Source organism: Acipenser ruthenus, chromosome 2 (assembly GCF_902713425.1).
Source record: "Acipenser ruthenus chromosome 2, fAciRut3.2 maternal haplotype, whole genome shotgun sequence".
Classification (NCBI taxonomy): domain Eukaryota; kingdom Metazoa; phylum Chordata; class Actinopteri; order Acipenseriformes; family Acipenseridae; genus Acipenser; species Acipenser ruthenus.
Genome location: NC_081190.1, coordinates 96,464,373 through 96,481,426, shown reverse-complemented (window position 1 = coordinate 96,481,426; position 17,054 = coordinate 96,464,373). Strand labels below are relative to the sequence as shown.

General features: G+C 40.7%; 1 protein-coding gene across 3 annotated transcripts in view; it reads left to right on the top strand.

Moving 5' to 3' along the window:
* Positions 1–15,809, top strand: part of LOC117408576 (lysine-specific demethylase 3A-like) — a 28,821-nt gene extending 13,012 nt beyond the window's left edge. For 2 of the 3 annotated variants that reach the window (XM_059004400.1, XM_034013691.3), the window contains 13 exons: positions 3,147–3,242; positions 3,934–4,064; positions 4,358–4,544; positions 5,318–5,493; positions 5,765–6,007; positions 6,305–6,476; positions 7,187–7,277; positions 7,606–7,736; positions 7,837–7,956; positions 8,380–8,519; positions 8,763–8,939; positions 10,948–11,082; positions 15,068–15,809. In XM_059004400.1, the coding sequence (XP_058860383.1) occupies positions 3,147–3,242; positions 3,934–4,064; positions 4,358–4,544; positions 5,318–5,493; positions 5,765–6,007; positions 6,305–6,476; positions 7,187–7,277; positions 7,606–7,736; positions 7,837–7,956; positions 8,380–8,519; positions 8,763–8,939; positions 10,948–11,082; positions 15,068–15,145 (1,877 nt within the window). In that variant the 3' untranslated portion in view covers positions 15,146–15,809. The remainder of the gene's footprint in view (positions 1–3,146; positions 3,243–3,933; positions 4,065–4,357; positions 4,545–5,317; positions 5,494–5,764; positions 6,008–6,304; positions 6,477–7,186; positions 7,278–7,605; positions 7,737–7,836; positions 7,957–8,379; positions 8,520–8,762; positions 8,940–10,947; positions 11,083–15,067) is intronic. The other variant, XM_034013693.3, reaches the window with a different exon arrangement.
* The last annotated feature ends 1,245 nt before the right edge of the window (positions 15,810–17,054 follow it).

The window sequence follows — 17,054 nt, the reverse complement described above, 5'->3', positions numbered from 1 at the left end:
CTAGTCTTCTAGTGCAGGCGGAGCGGAGAGGTCGAGTGGGGGTGTAGGGAGAGATGAGGGTCTGGAGGTAGCTGGGTGCAGACTGGTCAAGGCATCTGTAGGGTAGTACAAGAGTCTTGAACTGGATGCGAGCGGTGATCGGGAGCCAGTGGAGCGAGCGGAGTAGTGGAGTAGCGTGAGCGAAGCGAGGCAGAGAGAACACCAGGCGGGCAGCAGAGTTCTGGATGAGCTGGAGCGGACGGGTGGCGGACGCAGGGAGGCCAGCCAGGAGGGAGTTGCAGTAGTCTAGGCGGGAGAGTACCAGGGCCTGGACCAGGAGCTGGGTAGCATAGTTGGTGAGGAAGGGTCGGATTCTTCGGATGTTGCTCAGGAAGAATCGGCAAGTGCGTGCCAGAGTGGAGATGTGCTGGGAATAAGAGAGGCAGGGGTCCAGGGTGACTCCAAGGTTCTTAGCTGAGGAAGAGGGAGAGAGTGTGGTAGATTCCAGAGGAACAGAGATAGAGAGATCAGAGGAGGAGGGAAAGAAAAGGAGGTCAGATTTAGAGAGGTTGAGTTTGAGGTGATGCGAGTGCATCCAGGAGGAAATAGCAGACAGACAAAATCTGAGCATCATCAGCATAGAAATGGTATGAGAAACCATAGGATGCGATGAGGGGGCCCAGGGAGCGGGTGTAGAGAGAGAACAGGAGAGGACCCAAGACTGACCCTTGGGGGACTCCAGTTAAGAGAGGGTGAGGTGTGGAGGTTGCTCCACGCCAGGTTACCTGGTAAGTGCGGTTGGAGAGGTAGGAGGAGAACCAGGCCAGAGCAGTGCCAGAGATCCCCAGGTCAGCAAGAGATGATAGTAGAATAGAGTGATCAACAGTGTCAAAGGCAGCAGAGAGGTCGAGGAGAATTAGGACAGAGGAGAGAGAGGCAGCTCGGGCACATTTAAGTGAGTTGGTGACAGACAGGAGGGCGGTTTCAGTGGAGTGAGCAGAGCGGAAGCCAGATTGGAGAGGGTCAAGCAGAGAGTGGTTGGACAGGAAAGCAGAGAGCTGGCGGTGTACAGTCCGCTCGAGGGTTTTGGAGAGGAAGGGTAGGAGGGAGACAGGACGGTAGCTCTGGAGGGAGGTGGGGTCGAGAGTAGGTTTTTTGAGGAGGGGAGTGATCGAGGCTTTTTTGAAGGCAGAGGGGAAGATACCAGAAAGTAGAGAGGTGTTGAGGAGGGAGGAGATGAAGGGGAGTAGAGCAGGAGCAGCAGCTTGAAAGAGGTGAGTGGGGAGGGGGTCCAAGGCACACGTGGTGGGTTTGTGACCCTGGAGTAGGGAGGAGAGGTCAGAGTCTGAGAGGGGCAAGAAGGTGGAGAAGGAGGGTGAGTTAGTAGGGGTTGCAGTGGGTGTAGGAGTTGGAGCAGGAGGGGGTGCGGGGGAGGGAGAGGTGTTAAAGAGTTTGCGGATATCTGAAATTTTAGAAGAGAAGAAGGAGGCAAAGTCATCAGGGGAGATAGAGGAGGGAGGAGGAGGGGGGAGGGTTTAGGAGGGAGGAGAAGGTAGAGAATAGTTTACGTGGGTTGTTAGTGGAGGCTTGGATTACAGATTGGAAATAAGCACATTTAGCAGAGGAGAGAGTAGAGGAGAAGGAGGAGAGGAGAGTGCGGTAAAGGTCTAGGGCAGCAGGGAGTTTGGTTCTCTTCCATTTCTTTTCAGCAGAATGAATGCACACAGGAAATAAAATGAGTTAAAGACTAGGCTTTTAGTTTTTTAAAATATGTATATACATTTTTTTATCCCAAAGACAGACTGCAGTAACCACCGAACTGTTTATATGACATTTAAACAACAGGGTCTATTTTTTAATATGTAAATTAGCCATGTGTGCACTGAACGCTCTGTTACAGCACAGCAGTCTGGTGTTGGAGATAAAACGGTTAGATGATAAAAGTTTGCAATAGATTGGGAAGTGGTACTAAGTAAGATGCGTTGTCTGCCATTTCAGAATTTTTGTTTTGCTATATTTTAATACTGCACATAATGATATGGTTTTGAAAATGCTACTTACCAAAACCGTGAATGCTCGTGAACTGTATTGCATAATATATTTTTTTCTTTTTTATCATGCCGTTATGGGCCTACTGGCGAAATGGCCAAGAGACAGTTGTTGCTTAACACATACTGAATTATTTTAGTCATAGAAAAGACACATTTCACATATTTTATAAAGTTACCGTAGTCTATTTTTTTTTATTTTAATCGATGCACTTCGTTTATAAACTGTATTGCAGTACGCACAAGTTCAAATTTCTCCCATTCACTTGCAAATAGATAAGTTAACAGGGGATGAATTCCACAGTATTTTTAAGCACAAACATAATAGCCTACATTTCAACAGTCACTGCCGAAGCTGATTACTTATTCTTCCAGAAGTAATGGTGGGGTTTAACAGGGATACTATTTGCACCGGGCCATGTTGTTAACAAGCCTGATGTCATCCAGGCTTTACTGTGAAACTGCCTGTAACCAGGGAGGGTGTGTGAGCGCATTCTACTGGACTGGAGAATAAAAGCACAGGAGTTTAATTATGAAAACGCAAGTGTAAACAAACAAGTAAAAAAGATTAGCCTGTCATCAGACATGTCATGTTTATACAAAATGCATTACTTTACTGCGTATTGGTATTGCATCTCGTCTGGGAAGGGGGACACACGGGCGCGTTAAGAGAAATTCAGCGGGACATTTTTTTATTTCAGGGGGGCATTGGCGCAATGGCGCGGCCTAGCGCGAACACTGTATATGTTATCTGTTGTACTGTTATAGCTATTGGTGAAGGCCAAAATAATTCTCTTCCGGTTCTTAACATCTAATTGATCCCAGAACTGCATCTGGATAGCTCTTGAAGGACCCTTGTGATTCCAAAAATGTATCAACAATATCATGACTTGGCAACCTATTCCATACACCCACCACACTGTGGGGAAGCTAAGCATGTGCAGTCCTCTGGTTAAGTCATGCATTGGTAAATTAACCATCATAGTATGTAATTCATACTACATATTTAACTATCATTATAACTGTGATGTGGGGGATATTTTAATACTAATGGCGGAGAATTGATCCTGGCTTCCATTCACTAATACAGTCCATGTCCATTTTTGTGTTTTCGAACCGATACGAGAGCAGATGTTTTCTCTTGGATGAGGTGTGTGAAGGGGCAGCTGCATGAACCTGATAACTTGATGCCAACACAGATCATTCCCGGAACAGGTACAATTCGTATGCTATCCTGAAAGCAGTATACCATTTTTTGCAGTGTTGAAAGTATATACAGAAAAAATGCCTACACAATAATCTAGTGTGGTGGAGTGTCCTGCCCCTATATATATATGTGCACTGTTTAATTATTATTTGTATTAGTGTTTCGGATAAAATCGCTGCGTATCTGTTACTTTGTTTTTTAAAAAACTCGTGAGGATGCGTGACTGATCAGCTAGTGATTTATTTAAACTCGTGCAGACGGTGACCATCTCCCGAGTTAATTCATTGATTAATTTGTTGGTAATCGGGAGATGGTCACTGTCTATAAACCTGCAGCTCTCTACCCTCGCGGAGAGTGTACAGAGGAGAGTACGGGAGAGCGAGCAAGGAGAGCTTAAAACAACTATTAAAAACAACTGCTAAGCGTGCTGGTTTACACCAGCATGATACTTATTTGTTTATTTGTTTGGCCCTTGTGCCTTTTTGTTTAGTGTTTTGTGTTTTGTTCTGTTTAAATCTTTTGGTTTAATTATTTAATAAAATAGCTGAGCGCCGTAGCGCTCAGTTTCACCCGCCCATTCATTGTTTATGTGTTGCTCCTTCCTGGTCCGTGACGTCAGCTCGGCCACACCTAGTTATCGGGTTTAGTTTGCATGGTTTAAATATATGTGAATTTGTAATTGGTCGTCTTGTATTGCAGCGCTGTATGATGTTGGCGACATTGTTCATTCTGTGAGAGGAAAATGGGGAATCAAAGCAAACTGTCCCTGTTCAAACAGACACAGCAAAACCAGTCCAAAACCAGCTATAAAGGAAGAGCGGAAACAGCAGGTATTGAATTCAATTCAGTAACTAATGTATATTTTGGATGTCGTATGCATTAACTCAATCCATCAAACTGAATCAGCTGGAATAAGCGATTAACGTTATGTAGCATAATGAAGTGCAGCCAGCACTGACTGCATGTCATCAGCTTGAATTTGGCTACTTTAACACTTCTGAGCTTTGCTGGTGTAACCTGAGAAAAGGTGCTAAAGTGCGTTACATTTGCCAGGTATAAACTGAGTAAGTACATGTTTATTTTTTTACGAGTCAAACATGTTTTTTTCCTTTTTGTCCCCTAGAATGTAATTGCTGCCATAAGTCTCTCATTGAGGCCTTTATTTCACAACAAGCCCAGTGACTTGGTCCCTAGCACTTCAACCAAGACAACTGACACAGCAGCAAACCCAGCAAGTAGCGTCCTGCACCAAAACCCTTTCAGCTGGATAACGGAATTTGCAAATCCGAGTGTAAACAAAGAAAATAAAGGTAAGTTTTTGCTGTGACCTGGTTAACCATGAAGGGACAAACAAAACAAAAATTGTACTGATTCCACTGCAAAGAATATGAAGTCGACACCTTTTGGATGTCCCTGTTCTAGCCACATTTGATTGAAATCTGTAAGAGGAGGAGGAGGAGGAGGAGGAGGAGGAGGAGGAGGAGGGGTGGGTCAAATACTTTTGCAAGTAACATAACAATATAGCTACCTTAAAAATAGGAAGCTTCTTACCAAATCCAAAATGCAAATCTATTTTCATGTTCCCAAATGAGAATCCATTTTTTTATGTTCCATACTGATTCTGTGTTTTTTTTTTTTTTTTTTTTTTTTAACAGTATTTCAAATATCTGATTTTAAGCTTATATGTGGCATATATTGGAGGCAAAATTAGCTGCCAAAGCCTCAAATTCAGTGTTCTGTCAGTGATGCATGAGGAAAAAATAAAGTGAGGGGTGGTGGAAATGTACAATTTTGAACAGGTCTTTTGGATTCTTAAGGAAATGTGACATGCATATGTGTACTGAGGCATACAAATCCTTGCCATTGACAGTTTCATAACGGATCCAAGTACTGCTTAAATACAAAATTAGAACCAAAAACATTTACTTACCTTTTATAGACATGAATAAATTAAAGGTTGCTGAAGTATGCTTTTAATGGACCCTAAATCATGGTGGGGTTTGGAACTGCCTCCTAGTAATCATTTGAAAAGTCCCTCATATGTTCTGATTTTATTGTTTATTTTTTTCTTTTTCTTTTACAGATAAAGTTCTCGCCTCAACAGTAAAGAACGAGACCAAACAAAGCAGTTTATTTCCATCTCTCAATTGTCTTCTTGCCAAGCCTACTTCCACCCTTCACACCTTTAACAATTTGGTTTTAACACCAGTGCCCAACAGCAGTACAGGCAGCCTGCGCAGCTTATTGAATGGAGGACAGGTACCTGGGCATTTTGCAGTTTTGTTTATGTTCTTTGTTAGAATGTCGGCTTGATTATACTTTGGTACAGCATACAAATATTTCGCTTTTTTGTTCAAATGAGAGTGATCTTAAATGTCTTTTTAACACACAACTTTTTTTGTGGCACATGGTATTCACTCAAGTACCAGATGGGTAGTTGAATGAATACCATACTCTCTGTAGCACAATGTTGCATTTACAAAACTGTCAATGTTCTAATGCACGCTTGGCAAAAAATGTTTTGCCCCAGACTGACAGTGGACAGAAGAGCAGACCAAAAATCCTTGATGACATCTTTGCTTCAATAGTCCAAAGTAAAGTGCCCAGTGACTCCTCCAAAAGAGTGGATGTGAAGGAAGCTGTTGGACAGAGCGCAGTGCTGAGCCAGGAGGTGCCCCACAGCTGGCTCTGTGACAATCGTCTGCTGTGTCTCCAGGACCCGACACACAAGAATAACTGGAACATTTTCAGGGAATGCTGGAAGCAGGGGCAGGTGAGCTGTCAATTTGTAACCAGGGCTTTTCTGTTATAGAAAAATGTGCTACTTGCTTGAGCCACTTTGTCCTGTGGAATACATTTAAGAGAAATTAGTTCTCCGATGTTAATGATGCATAGAATGTTATGTTTTTTGTTTTGTTTTTCTTCAATAAAATAAATATAAAATGTATTTTATTAAAACAAAAAATGTAATCGTAGTATTGTCAATATTTGTCATATATATATATATATATATATATATATTTTCCCCTCCTCATTCCTGGTCTCTGAACTCCCTTTAATGTTCATTCAGCCTGTAATGGTGTCTGGAATGCACAAGATTCTGAACTCAGACCTGTGGAAGCCGGAGACGTTCAGAAAGGAGTTTGGCGAGCAGGAAGTGGAGCTGGTCAACTGCCGGACCAATGAAATTATCACTGGAACCACAGTGGGGGACTTCTGGAATGGCTTTGAAGATTTATCAAGTAAGGCTTTTTATATTTAATTGTAATGCTGCTGTTCACACATCCATGTGATGCATGATAAAATATACTGGAAAATGAAACATACTTTATAGCTACTTGATTTCTTAAGTTGCTATAAGTTTTACCTTGAGTACATACAGATGAGTGGACTATCAATCCTTGACTTGATATCATTCAATTGTGTGTGTGTGTGTAATATATATATATATATATATATATATATATATATATATATATATATATATATATATATATATATAAATAATTTACCATTCATAATGAAAAAAATAAATCTAGCTTCTGAAACCATGTACTGTAGCCTATTCAATTATGTTCATTTTGGTATTTATTTATAAATTTTTGTATATATTTATTTATAAATACCAAAGTCACTGTATTTTGTATCTTGCTCTTAATTGTACTGTTAATTCTTTATGTATTTTTTGTATACAACTGTAAGTCGCCCTGGGTAAGGGCGTCTGCTAATAAATAAATAAATAAATAAATAATAATAATAGTGTGGAAGTGCTTTGGGGTGCAGCAGTAATAAAGTTATTGCATGCATAAGGGGATAATAGCTCTTGGTACCAAAAGAAGAGTGTTTAAAAACAAAGAAAATCCAGAACTGAGGAAATTGTACCAGATGCTATTAAAAGTGCTGGCTTGAAGAAAGCCTTTCTCTTTGTTAATCAAATTGTTTCCTCCCGTAGAGCGACTTAAAACAAAGGATGGAGAGTTGATGGTCCTGAAGCTGAAAGACTGGCCCCCAGGACAGGATTTCAGAGACATGATGCCAACGCGGTGAGTGGCTGCCCAGACTCTGGAATACAAGCTAGTGGTGATTTTACCAAACTGTAAGAAATGCACAACATATCTGTTGATCATGATGATGAGTATAGTTAATTTAATGCAGTCTAAACATTTGTACACAATAGGCACACACTCTCATCAAAACACATTTAATTGTTGTAGCATTTTCATTACATGTTCCTGTACTGAATTTCTGGTGCTTTGGTTCCCTCTGGCAGTAGAAATATGTAATGAATCTGAGATTTTTTTTTTAAGCACTTTTTGTGTAGTGTAAATAATACTAATAAGCTAAATGTCCCTTCTGTGTTTTATGTTCCAGATTTGATGATCTTATGAACAATATACCACTCCCAGAGTACACCAGAAGAATAGGCAAACTGAACCTGGCATCAAGACTTCCTGATTATTTTGTTCGACCTGATTTGGGACCAAAGATGTACAATGCATATGGTGAGTTGTGTTGAGTTGTGAAATGTTCAGAATGCTGCACAAATCAACGTTGCTTTTTAGGTATATAATATGATATGATTTAATTTGTTTAATTTATCAGGCCTGATAACAGATGAGGACAGGAAGTATGGGACAACAAATCTCCATTTGGACATATCTGATGCTGCTAATGTTATGGTATATGTGGGAATCCCTAAAGGAGAACCTGATCATGAGAAAGGTAAGGCTTTGAAAATGTGCTTTTCTACTTGCACTCTTGTAGAAGTTAAACCATACCTCTGATGGTCACTTTGGGTTTTGTAATTTGAAGCCCAGAAATTTTCTCATGTTATTTCTGTGTCGAATGCTGTGCTTAAAGCATGACTGAAGTGTGTGTTACTAATAATAAACTTTACAGATGTTGTTTTGAACACAGATAACTGATATTTTGTTCATTCTGCACATTGTTTGAAATGGAAGGAAAATATTAATTTGCCAAACATGAACAAAAGTAATTTGTGTTGCATGCTACCTAGTTATTTTTTAACTACATATTTAGTACAAGTGTGTTATTCTTTTCAACCCATCCTAACCCTTTGACTCTCACCAATGATTTGTGTCTAACTGGTTTTATGAGTAAACTTTTCCTTCCCACCCTTAACAGCAGTGTTACAAACCATAGAGGATGGAGATGCAGATGAGCAGACAATAAAACGTTTGGTTGAAGAAAAGGAGAAGCCTGGAGCTCTATGGCATATTTACTCTGCAAAGGACACTGATAAAATTCGACAGCTTCTTAAAAAGGTAAAATTTCTTCCATCGGTTCAACACAGAAGCGGAAAAATAAATGTTAGCCAGCTACATAAAGGTCCTAAACAGAAACAGTCCTAAACAGAACACTTTAAGGATCTTATCGCTGGGTCCTTTGGTTTTGTTTGTTTGCTTATTGATTTGACACTGCTGTTGAGGGGGAGGGGGAGGACAACTGCTGGTTGCTGGTGCTTAATAATTCTTGTGGTGGGTGGTGTTTTTTTGGCTTTTTTTCAGGTTGCAGATGAACAAGGTCATGAGAACCCACCAGACCATGATCCGATTCATGATCAGAGCTCGTATCTGGACAGGCCCCTGAGGAAAAGGCTACTCCAGGAATACGGAGTACAGGGTTGGGCCATTGTGCAGTTTCTTGGCGATGCAGTTTTCATTCCAGCCGGAGCTCCACATCAAGTAAGAACAGATCTTTCTCTTCTGGACTAGTTATGAGAAACATAATGGAGTAAATGTTTATGTGTTTTTGACAGCTGCTTAACACTAGAACCGCTGCAGTTATACTCATACCTAAAATCGCCGCCGGCAGTCATTTATTACAGTTACATTTTAAATAACATCAATATTAAAATTAAAGACTAACTATCGGATACAACTGAAAACATCATATCAAACATCTGCACAGCCGAAATGCCGTATTTAAATGAACAATTCAACATAAAAGGGCTCATTTTCTAACTTTCCACATATAAAGAACTACTTCAAAATATGAAAAATTATAAGAAAATGAGCATTTCAAAATAAACCTGGTGTGTAAACAGGTATATGTACATACAAAACTGTAAAAACGAAATTATTAGGGATGTACCGAATCCAAGTTTTTGGGATTCGGCTGAATACCAAATCCATCTCAAAAGATTCGGCCGAATACTGAACCGAATACTGAATCTACAAAAACTGTCAAGAAAAACTGAAGGAAACTGTTGAATGAAAAACAGACTGGCAGCTACTAACAAGGGAGGCACACAATCTATAGTTCCTTTTAGTTAATAGTATTTTTATTACCGAATGGAAATATATCCCTGAATAAGATTTCAGTTTGAAACTTACACAATTTACCGCTAGCCCCCTCTCCCCACAACAGAAACGTCAAAATACAAAATACTTTACCTTTACAAGAAAGGAGAGCTGCATCTTTGCCATAACCCTCTATTTTCTGTAATGACATTTCTACCTGTCACCTGATCTGAAAGCTATGAGGAAAAAATTACCGTGATGAAGTGACCTGAATCTCCTTGCAAAATAAAACCCACGTTGATTTAAATGCACCTTGTGTGCAACACATATCAAATAGGCTACAAAATAGTTTAAAAATATTTTAATAAAACACAGCAGTTCCCAAGTGGTTCAATGTGTATTTGCACATTACAATAACATAATTTAATTTACTAAAGCATATTGTTCAACAACGTCTTGTACATCTGACAGTTGTAAAGTATATATATTTCTGTGCACTGTTTTTTTTTTTTTAAATCTCAGTATTATCTCTAGAACATGTTTGACAAACAAAGCAACAAAAGCACAAAAGTCTACAACAGTTTGCTGTTACTATATATTACAGGTTTACTGCATAACTTTACTCTATGAAAAGTGTGATGTGAATGTACTGTTGCATACGGGGGTATATTTACATTCAGCAGCTGCGTGTGTTTAGTGCGTGTGCCACCAGTAATTTAGGAAGTTGAGAGCTGCGACAGAGTTCATCAAATGTGTTCTTGTTATTAAGTACCACGGTTGCATTCAATACTGGATTAGTGTCTTTTATTTAAAGAACTTCACACATGCATTAAAATGGATGTGCGTCACGGCAGATAAAGGATTCGGATTCAGTTCTCCGAACCCTGCCCAAAAAGTAGGTATTCGGGCCGAATCCAAAACTGAATCCTGGATTCGATGCATCCCTAGAAATTATTTTTTTATTTAAGACAAATGTAACATATGTTTTCTCTTGCGTTTGTCACTCGGTGCAGCACTGAATCCAGGTTGAGCTGCAGTTTTCTGATTGAAATGTTTCGCTGTGGCTAGCTTCAAGACTAAATCTCTCCTGATATTTTCCCCGGTGCATTCCTTGTACAAAACGAAGGAATTGATGGCTACCAGGCCAAGAGATAACAACAGGCTTGTATATAAAAAAAATAGAATATTACATGTATTGTAAAAGGCAGTCAAAATGACTGCTTTAGCAGTTCTAGGTGGGTGGGGTGGGTGGGATTGTAACTTCCTTATTTTCGTGATCCTGCCTTTCAAACGCCGTCAGGGTATTTAATACATTTAGGAAAAAAGTCATAAACAGACAACCGCATAACTGACACGCAGAATAATTTAACTGTCAAAATGACTGTCGTGGCGGTTCTAGTGTTAATTTATATTTACATACATGAATATTTTATCTTTTGTTTGTTTTCAGGTGCATAACCTATACAGTTGTATTAAAGTGGCTGAAGATTTTGTGTCACCAGAACATGTGAAGCATTGCTTCCGCCTTACTCAGGAATTCAGATATCTCTCAAATACTCACACCAACCATGAAGATAAACTACAGGTAATCCTAATCTATTGAGGAATGTAAACAAATTCATCCCAGAATCCACTATCGCAGTATTATTAATCTCTTATGTATACCGTGTTTATTAATTCACAGTGGATCATGGGATATGTTTAAAACATGTGTTCTTTAATGTAAACTACAGTGACAAGAGTGCTTCTCAAATTTGAATGAGAATAATACTGCCTATTTACTTTCTATGAGTTTGTTCTTTACTGGGGGACGTGAACGCACTTCAATCTGATTAAAACCCAGACCCGACTCCAAACAGTTTTACATGCAGGATATATATAGAGGATTTGGGAATTGATTCTCTGCTTTGCATTGGAAAGGTTAAGTGGAACAGTTGAAAAGAAGCTGGATAAATTTGGGGACATCATCTACGCATATGGAAGCGAGAGGTTTGGAGTTGAAAAAAAGAAGGGAAAAGTACAAACTATTCCTGGAAAGTCTAGACGGCAGCAGGAGATTGAACGCTTAGTTAGAGAAAGGAGACAGCTGAGGAAGCAATGGAGAAGAGCAGAACAAAGTCAGAAGGAGGGACTCAATCCTTTACAAAGGGTCATAAAAGATAAGCTTGCAACATTGCGCGGAGCTGAGCGCCTACGGAAACACTACAAAAAGAAGGAGCGTGCGAGAAATAACTTTTATAAAGACCCATTCAAATTTGTAAAGAAGTTATTCACCAGTGAGAAGAATGGCACACTAAAAGCATCTAAGTTTGAGCTGGAGAGAGATTTGGAGGAAACGCATACAGATTCAAAAAGGCAGGAGCCTATGTCAATTCCTTCAGACATCCCACCTATCAATCCACCAGAATACCAAATGGAGGACTGTGCACCTAAGTGGAAAGAAGTAGAGCAAGCTGTGAAAAAAGCAAGGGCTTCATCATCTCCAGGGCCTAATGGAGTTCCGTACAGTGTGTACAAGAGTGCTTCAGGAGTTCTACTAATCCTGTGGAAATTGATGAAGGTGGCATGGGAAAAACAGGTTGTACCAAGAGCATGGCGCCAAGCAGGTGGAGTCTTTTTACCTAAAGAAAAAGATTCTACAAGCATCAGTCAGTTTCGCCCTATTTCCTTATTAAACATAGAAGGCAAGATTTTCTTCAGCATTATTGCTCAGAGATTGTCAATTTACCTATTAAAGAACTGCTTCATTGACACTTCAATACAAAAATTCCAGGTTTCCCAGGATGCTTAGAACACATCAATGTGATCTGGCAACAAATTCAATCAGCTAAAAAGGAGAGGAAGGAGCTCCATGTGACATTCCTGGATTTGGCTAATGCATATGGTTCAGTGCCACATGAACTTCTTTGGGCAGCATCTGATTTTTTCCGTGTACCGATGACAATAACAAATTTAGTGAAAGCCTACTTTGGAGATTTGCAATTTAGTTTTTCAACTTCAGAATTCAGCACTACATGGCAATGCCTAGAAGTTTGAATAATGGCAGGATGCACCATTTCTCCACTGGCTTTTACCATGGCAATGGAAGTAATCATTAGGGCATCAAAATGGGTAGTGGGAGGAGAGCGCTTGGCTTCTGGAATGCGACTACCACCAATTCGAGCATACATGGATGACATGACAACTATGACTACAAAAGTAGCCTGCACTAATCGGTTATTGGGCAAATTAACCAATAACATCGAATGAGCACAAATGCAATTCAAGCCCACTAAATCAAGGAGATCCCTATAATTAAAGGCAAAGTAGTAGATAAAACGTTCTTCATTAATGGTGAGGCAATACCAACAGTGTCTGAGAAGCCAGTGAAGTCTGGGGAGATGGTACGACAGGGATCTAAAGGATACAGTTTGTGTGGGAGAAGTTAGACAACAAGCAGTGGAAGGGTTGAAGAGCATAGACAGCAGCGCTTTACCAGGCAAACTAGAACTCTGGTGCTTTCAGTTTGGTCTACTGCCGAGGTTGCTGTGGCCACTGACTGTGTACGAGGTTTCTTTGACAACAGTAGAGAAGCTGGAAGCTTTAATCAGTTCATACATCAGGAAATGGTTGGGAGTTCCATGCTGCCTCAGCAGAGTGGGACATTATGGTAAAGGAATACTGCAGCTACCAGTCTCCGCTCTACCCGAGGAGTTTAAGTACGCCAAGGTCAGACTGGAAATGACATTAGTAGAGTCACGCGACAAATGCGTAAGGGAGGCAGCACCTATGTTGAAAACTGGAAGAAAGTGGGTGGCAAAGAATGCTGTTGAGGATGCAAAGGCTGCCCTTCGAATTGGTGATATCATGGGGCAAGTTCAGCATGGAAGAGGGGGTCTTGGTCTCAGTTCAGCTCCTCCTACATGGCACAAGGCAGCCCCAGCTCAACGGAGGAAGCTGATAGTCAACGAGGTGCAGGAGAGGATGAGGTGTATAAAGGCCAAGCAGGGAGAATGGATGAGATGGGAGAGTGTGGAACAACGCAAGATTGGCTGGCAAGACCTATGGTCAATGGAACAGAGCAGGATCAGTTTCCTCATCAGGTCAACATATGATGTTCTCCCATCACCACAGAACCTAAACCTCTGGGTAGGAGAGGATCCCTCATGTCCTTTGTGTTCATCACCTGCAACATTAAGGCACATTTTGACAGGATGTAAAGTGGTTCTAAGCCAAGGATGGTTTACTTGGCGCCATGACCAGGTGCTGCGATGTTTGGCCTTAGCATTGGAAGACAAGCATAACACGACCAATAAGTTGCCACCTGTTCCATCAAAACATTACACACAAAAGACAACATTTCTCCGCCCAGGAGAGCAACCGCCAGGAAGAGGTGTTAAAACCAATCCTCGCCCAGGACAACTGGAAGCTGCTAGAGACTGGAAAATGCTGGCAGATTGCCACCACTAACCTTCGACCACATATTGTCTTGTGGTCTGGATCAGCACGCCTTGTTCACCTGGTAGAGTTAACAGTGCCATGGGAGGATGCTGTAGATGAGGCGTATGAGAGGAAGAAACTGCGGTATGCTCAACTAGCCACTGAAGTGGAACAGCGAGGATGGAGAGTCCAGGTTTGCCCAGTGGAGGTGGGTTGTCGAGGATTTGTGGCACACTCTACAACCCGGTTTCTCAGAGACGTCGGGTTCAGCGGCCAAGAATTGCGTCGCACAGTGAAGAACTTATCTGAAGCAGCAGAGACGAGCAGCAACTGGCTGTGGTTGAGACGGAAAGATTCTGGCTGGGGATCTCAAGCACAATAGAAAGGAAAGCTGATGTACAGGTAAGTAAGCTGGGCTGAGTTGAGTGGGGGACGGAGGGGTAATGCTGGGACGCCAGAATCGCCGTCGAGCCCTCTTGAGGTGTCGTGGGCTAGTCGACGAAACACCGAGGATGGAAGGTGTCCACTTGAAGACCCCAGAGATGTACCCTACTTGGCTCAATCCAGACGGTTGTCATGCTGATGCGCTGGGGAGACCACACTGTGGTTGATCCCCGGAGCCAGCATCGCAGCCGTTGTGTGTGCTGATGCGCTAGGGAGGCAATAAGCTGATCCCTGGAGCCAGCATTACACTTCAGCCATCAACACCAGACAGAAGGATATCTACATCATCACATGGAAGGAAGCGCAAATGGATGGAGACACATAAGGATCACATTAGTTTACTGTAAAGCTACGTCTTAGTTGGTGCTTATCTTGGCGAGAGCCGAGTTCAAATCAGCATGAAGTTTTTACATCTACTCTCGTGTAATGGAAATCCTGATAAGGGTAGCTTGAATCTGATTTTACGATATGCATACAAACAAGGCAACTGAGCCTGACCTCTTGTGCTGACAGAACAATGACATTTGCATACCCTTTGCGGGGCCCTACCAAATCCTTTTCTGCACTTACCTGTGCACGAGTATCCTGCAGCCCTGTTCATAATGACCTCGAAGCTGTCCATTTGAGGGAAGGCATGGCACACTATTTAAAATACAGTTTAACTAGTTTGAGTACCGACAATCATGTTATCTTTTTCTTTTTTCCAGGTAAAGAATGTTATTTTCCATGCTGTGAAAGATGTGGTTGGAATGCTGAAAACACATGAATCAAGCATTAAGCCCTAAGCAGGTTTTCTACAGAAATTGAGTGTGGTTGTATTACACTGACAGCTATAACTGTGACATGCTAAATTAACAGAACTGGGTATTTTGTTTCTGATTTTTATTTTTTGCAAATTGTGGTGTTGCAAAGAATATCTCGAGGAGAAACACAATTTTATGGTTTGTTAAAAGGAAGCAAAAACTCTTATCAGTATGGATCTGAAGCTTGCACTAGAAGGATTTGAAGACTGAGCATGTTGGAAATCGTTTGTTACAGTTTGTATTTATATTTGTTTGATCCTAAGAAAACATTTATCTTTATTTTTACTTGTTTATGTTTTAATGCAGGGAGGACCTGGTTATGTTTTTTTTTTTTTTTTTTTTTTTTCTATTACGGTATTGTTTAAAAATGTTAAGTGCTGTGCAATAATTTTTATGCCAGAACTTGGATACAAATTGATCTGCTTTTATTTTGTAATGTTGAAATAAAATCTTGAGGAAATTGAAATATTTTTCTCTTGTGTAATTGATTTAATTATGGGTGTGACAAAAGTATAGCTGTTGATGTGTAATTTTAAAATTCCTTTTCGTCACTGTTACCAGGTTATTGACTTTTCTCAGCCCAAGTGTTTGTAAGGATCAGAATGTCACTGTGATCAATTTGAGCTGCATAAACTTACTTTAACAACATTTGTTTCAAGATATTTTTCTAGTCAATTACTTTTTTTTCCACATTTAACCTACATGCATGTATGTGCAAAGCCTGAGCTGTGATTGATAGGCTAATAGAGCCTATTTCTTCACAACTGATTAACAGAATTAATCAGACTGTGTCTGCATATTTGCTACTGACAAAAAAAAAAAAAAAGCTTTTTTTTTTTTTTTTTAAATTAAATGCAGTAATTTGCTATTACAAACTTTTATACATGATAGGGTGCAGTTCAGTGACTTACTTTTTCATGGATATTTACGTCCTGGCGATTTTTATTACTGACTCAACTTGTGAATGTAAGAAACAAGATAGGACATCTTGACCCAACCCTTTGCCTTATAGCAATCCCATTTTGTTGCATCCTGTGGATTAAGGTAGGGGATGTTGCTCTGCTCCTCAAAGACTGGAGGCTCAAGCTTGGCAATATTTCCAGGCTTAAGATAATGGGGTAGATGTAAGGATACATGCAAAGTGATTTGCGGGTGCAAAACCCCCATAATGCAGTGTATGTAAAGAATGGTGTTCACCTGCCGTTCTGCACATGCTATCAAATTTGCACTTTGCCATCATTAATCCAAATGAAAAAGAGCATAGAATTGGGTGGTATCTGGATACTAAGTGGTCACAAACATTATAATGTGATGTATGGATTTTGCCTTGCACTTACACAATTGCTGACCCTCCAAAAACTTTACACCTATTCTTACAAGGTGCAAACCATTGTAGGAGTAATTAAGAGCTGTATAAAAGCACACACCTGTCATTGGTTTCAGGGTTGCTGCTGTGGTACACTTCCTGATGCAGCGACACTTGGCTCTTGTTGAGGAGAGGCAGAAACATGTTCGGAGAGCAAGACGAAGACCCCACATATTCAATCCCAGGGTCACTTTGTTTGGGATGCTAAAGCGTTATCATCTCACTCCACAGGTCATCCTAGACCTAATAGCTGAATTGAGGGAAGAGCTAGACTCCAGCATAAACCTAGGGACCGCTATCCCTGCACATGTGAAAGTGCTGTGTTCTCTGCACTACTTAGCCTCTGGTTCCTTTCAGACCACAGTTGGAATGGCTGGAGGGATAGCCTAATCCACTTTTTCCAGGGTGCTAGGCAAATTTCTGTATGTCATGCTAAAAAGGGCAGGCCAATACATATAATTTCTTCAGGATACTAGCATAACTGATGCTGGCTGAGGATTTTCCAAACAATTCCGTTCATGCTGT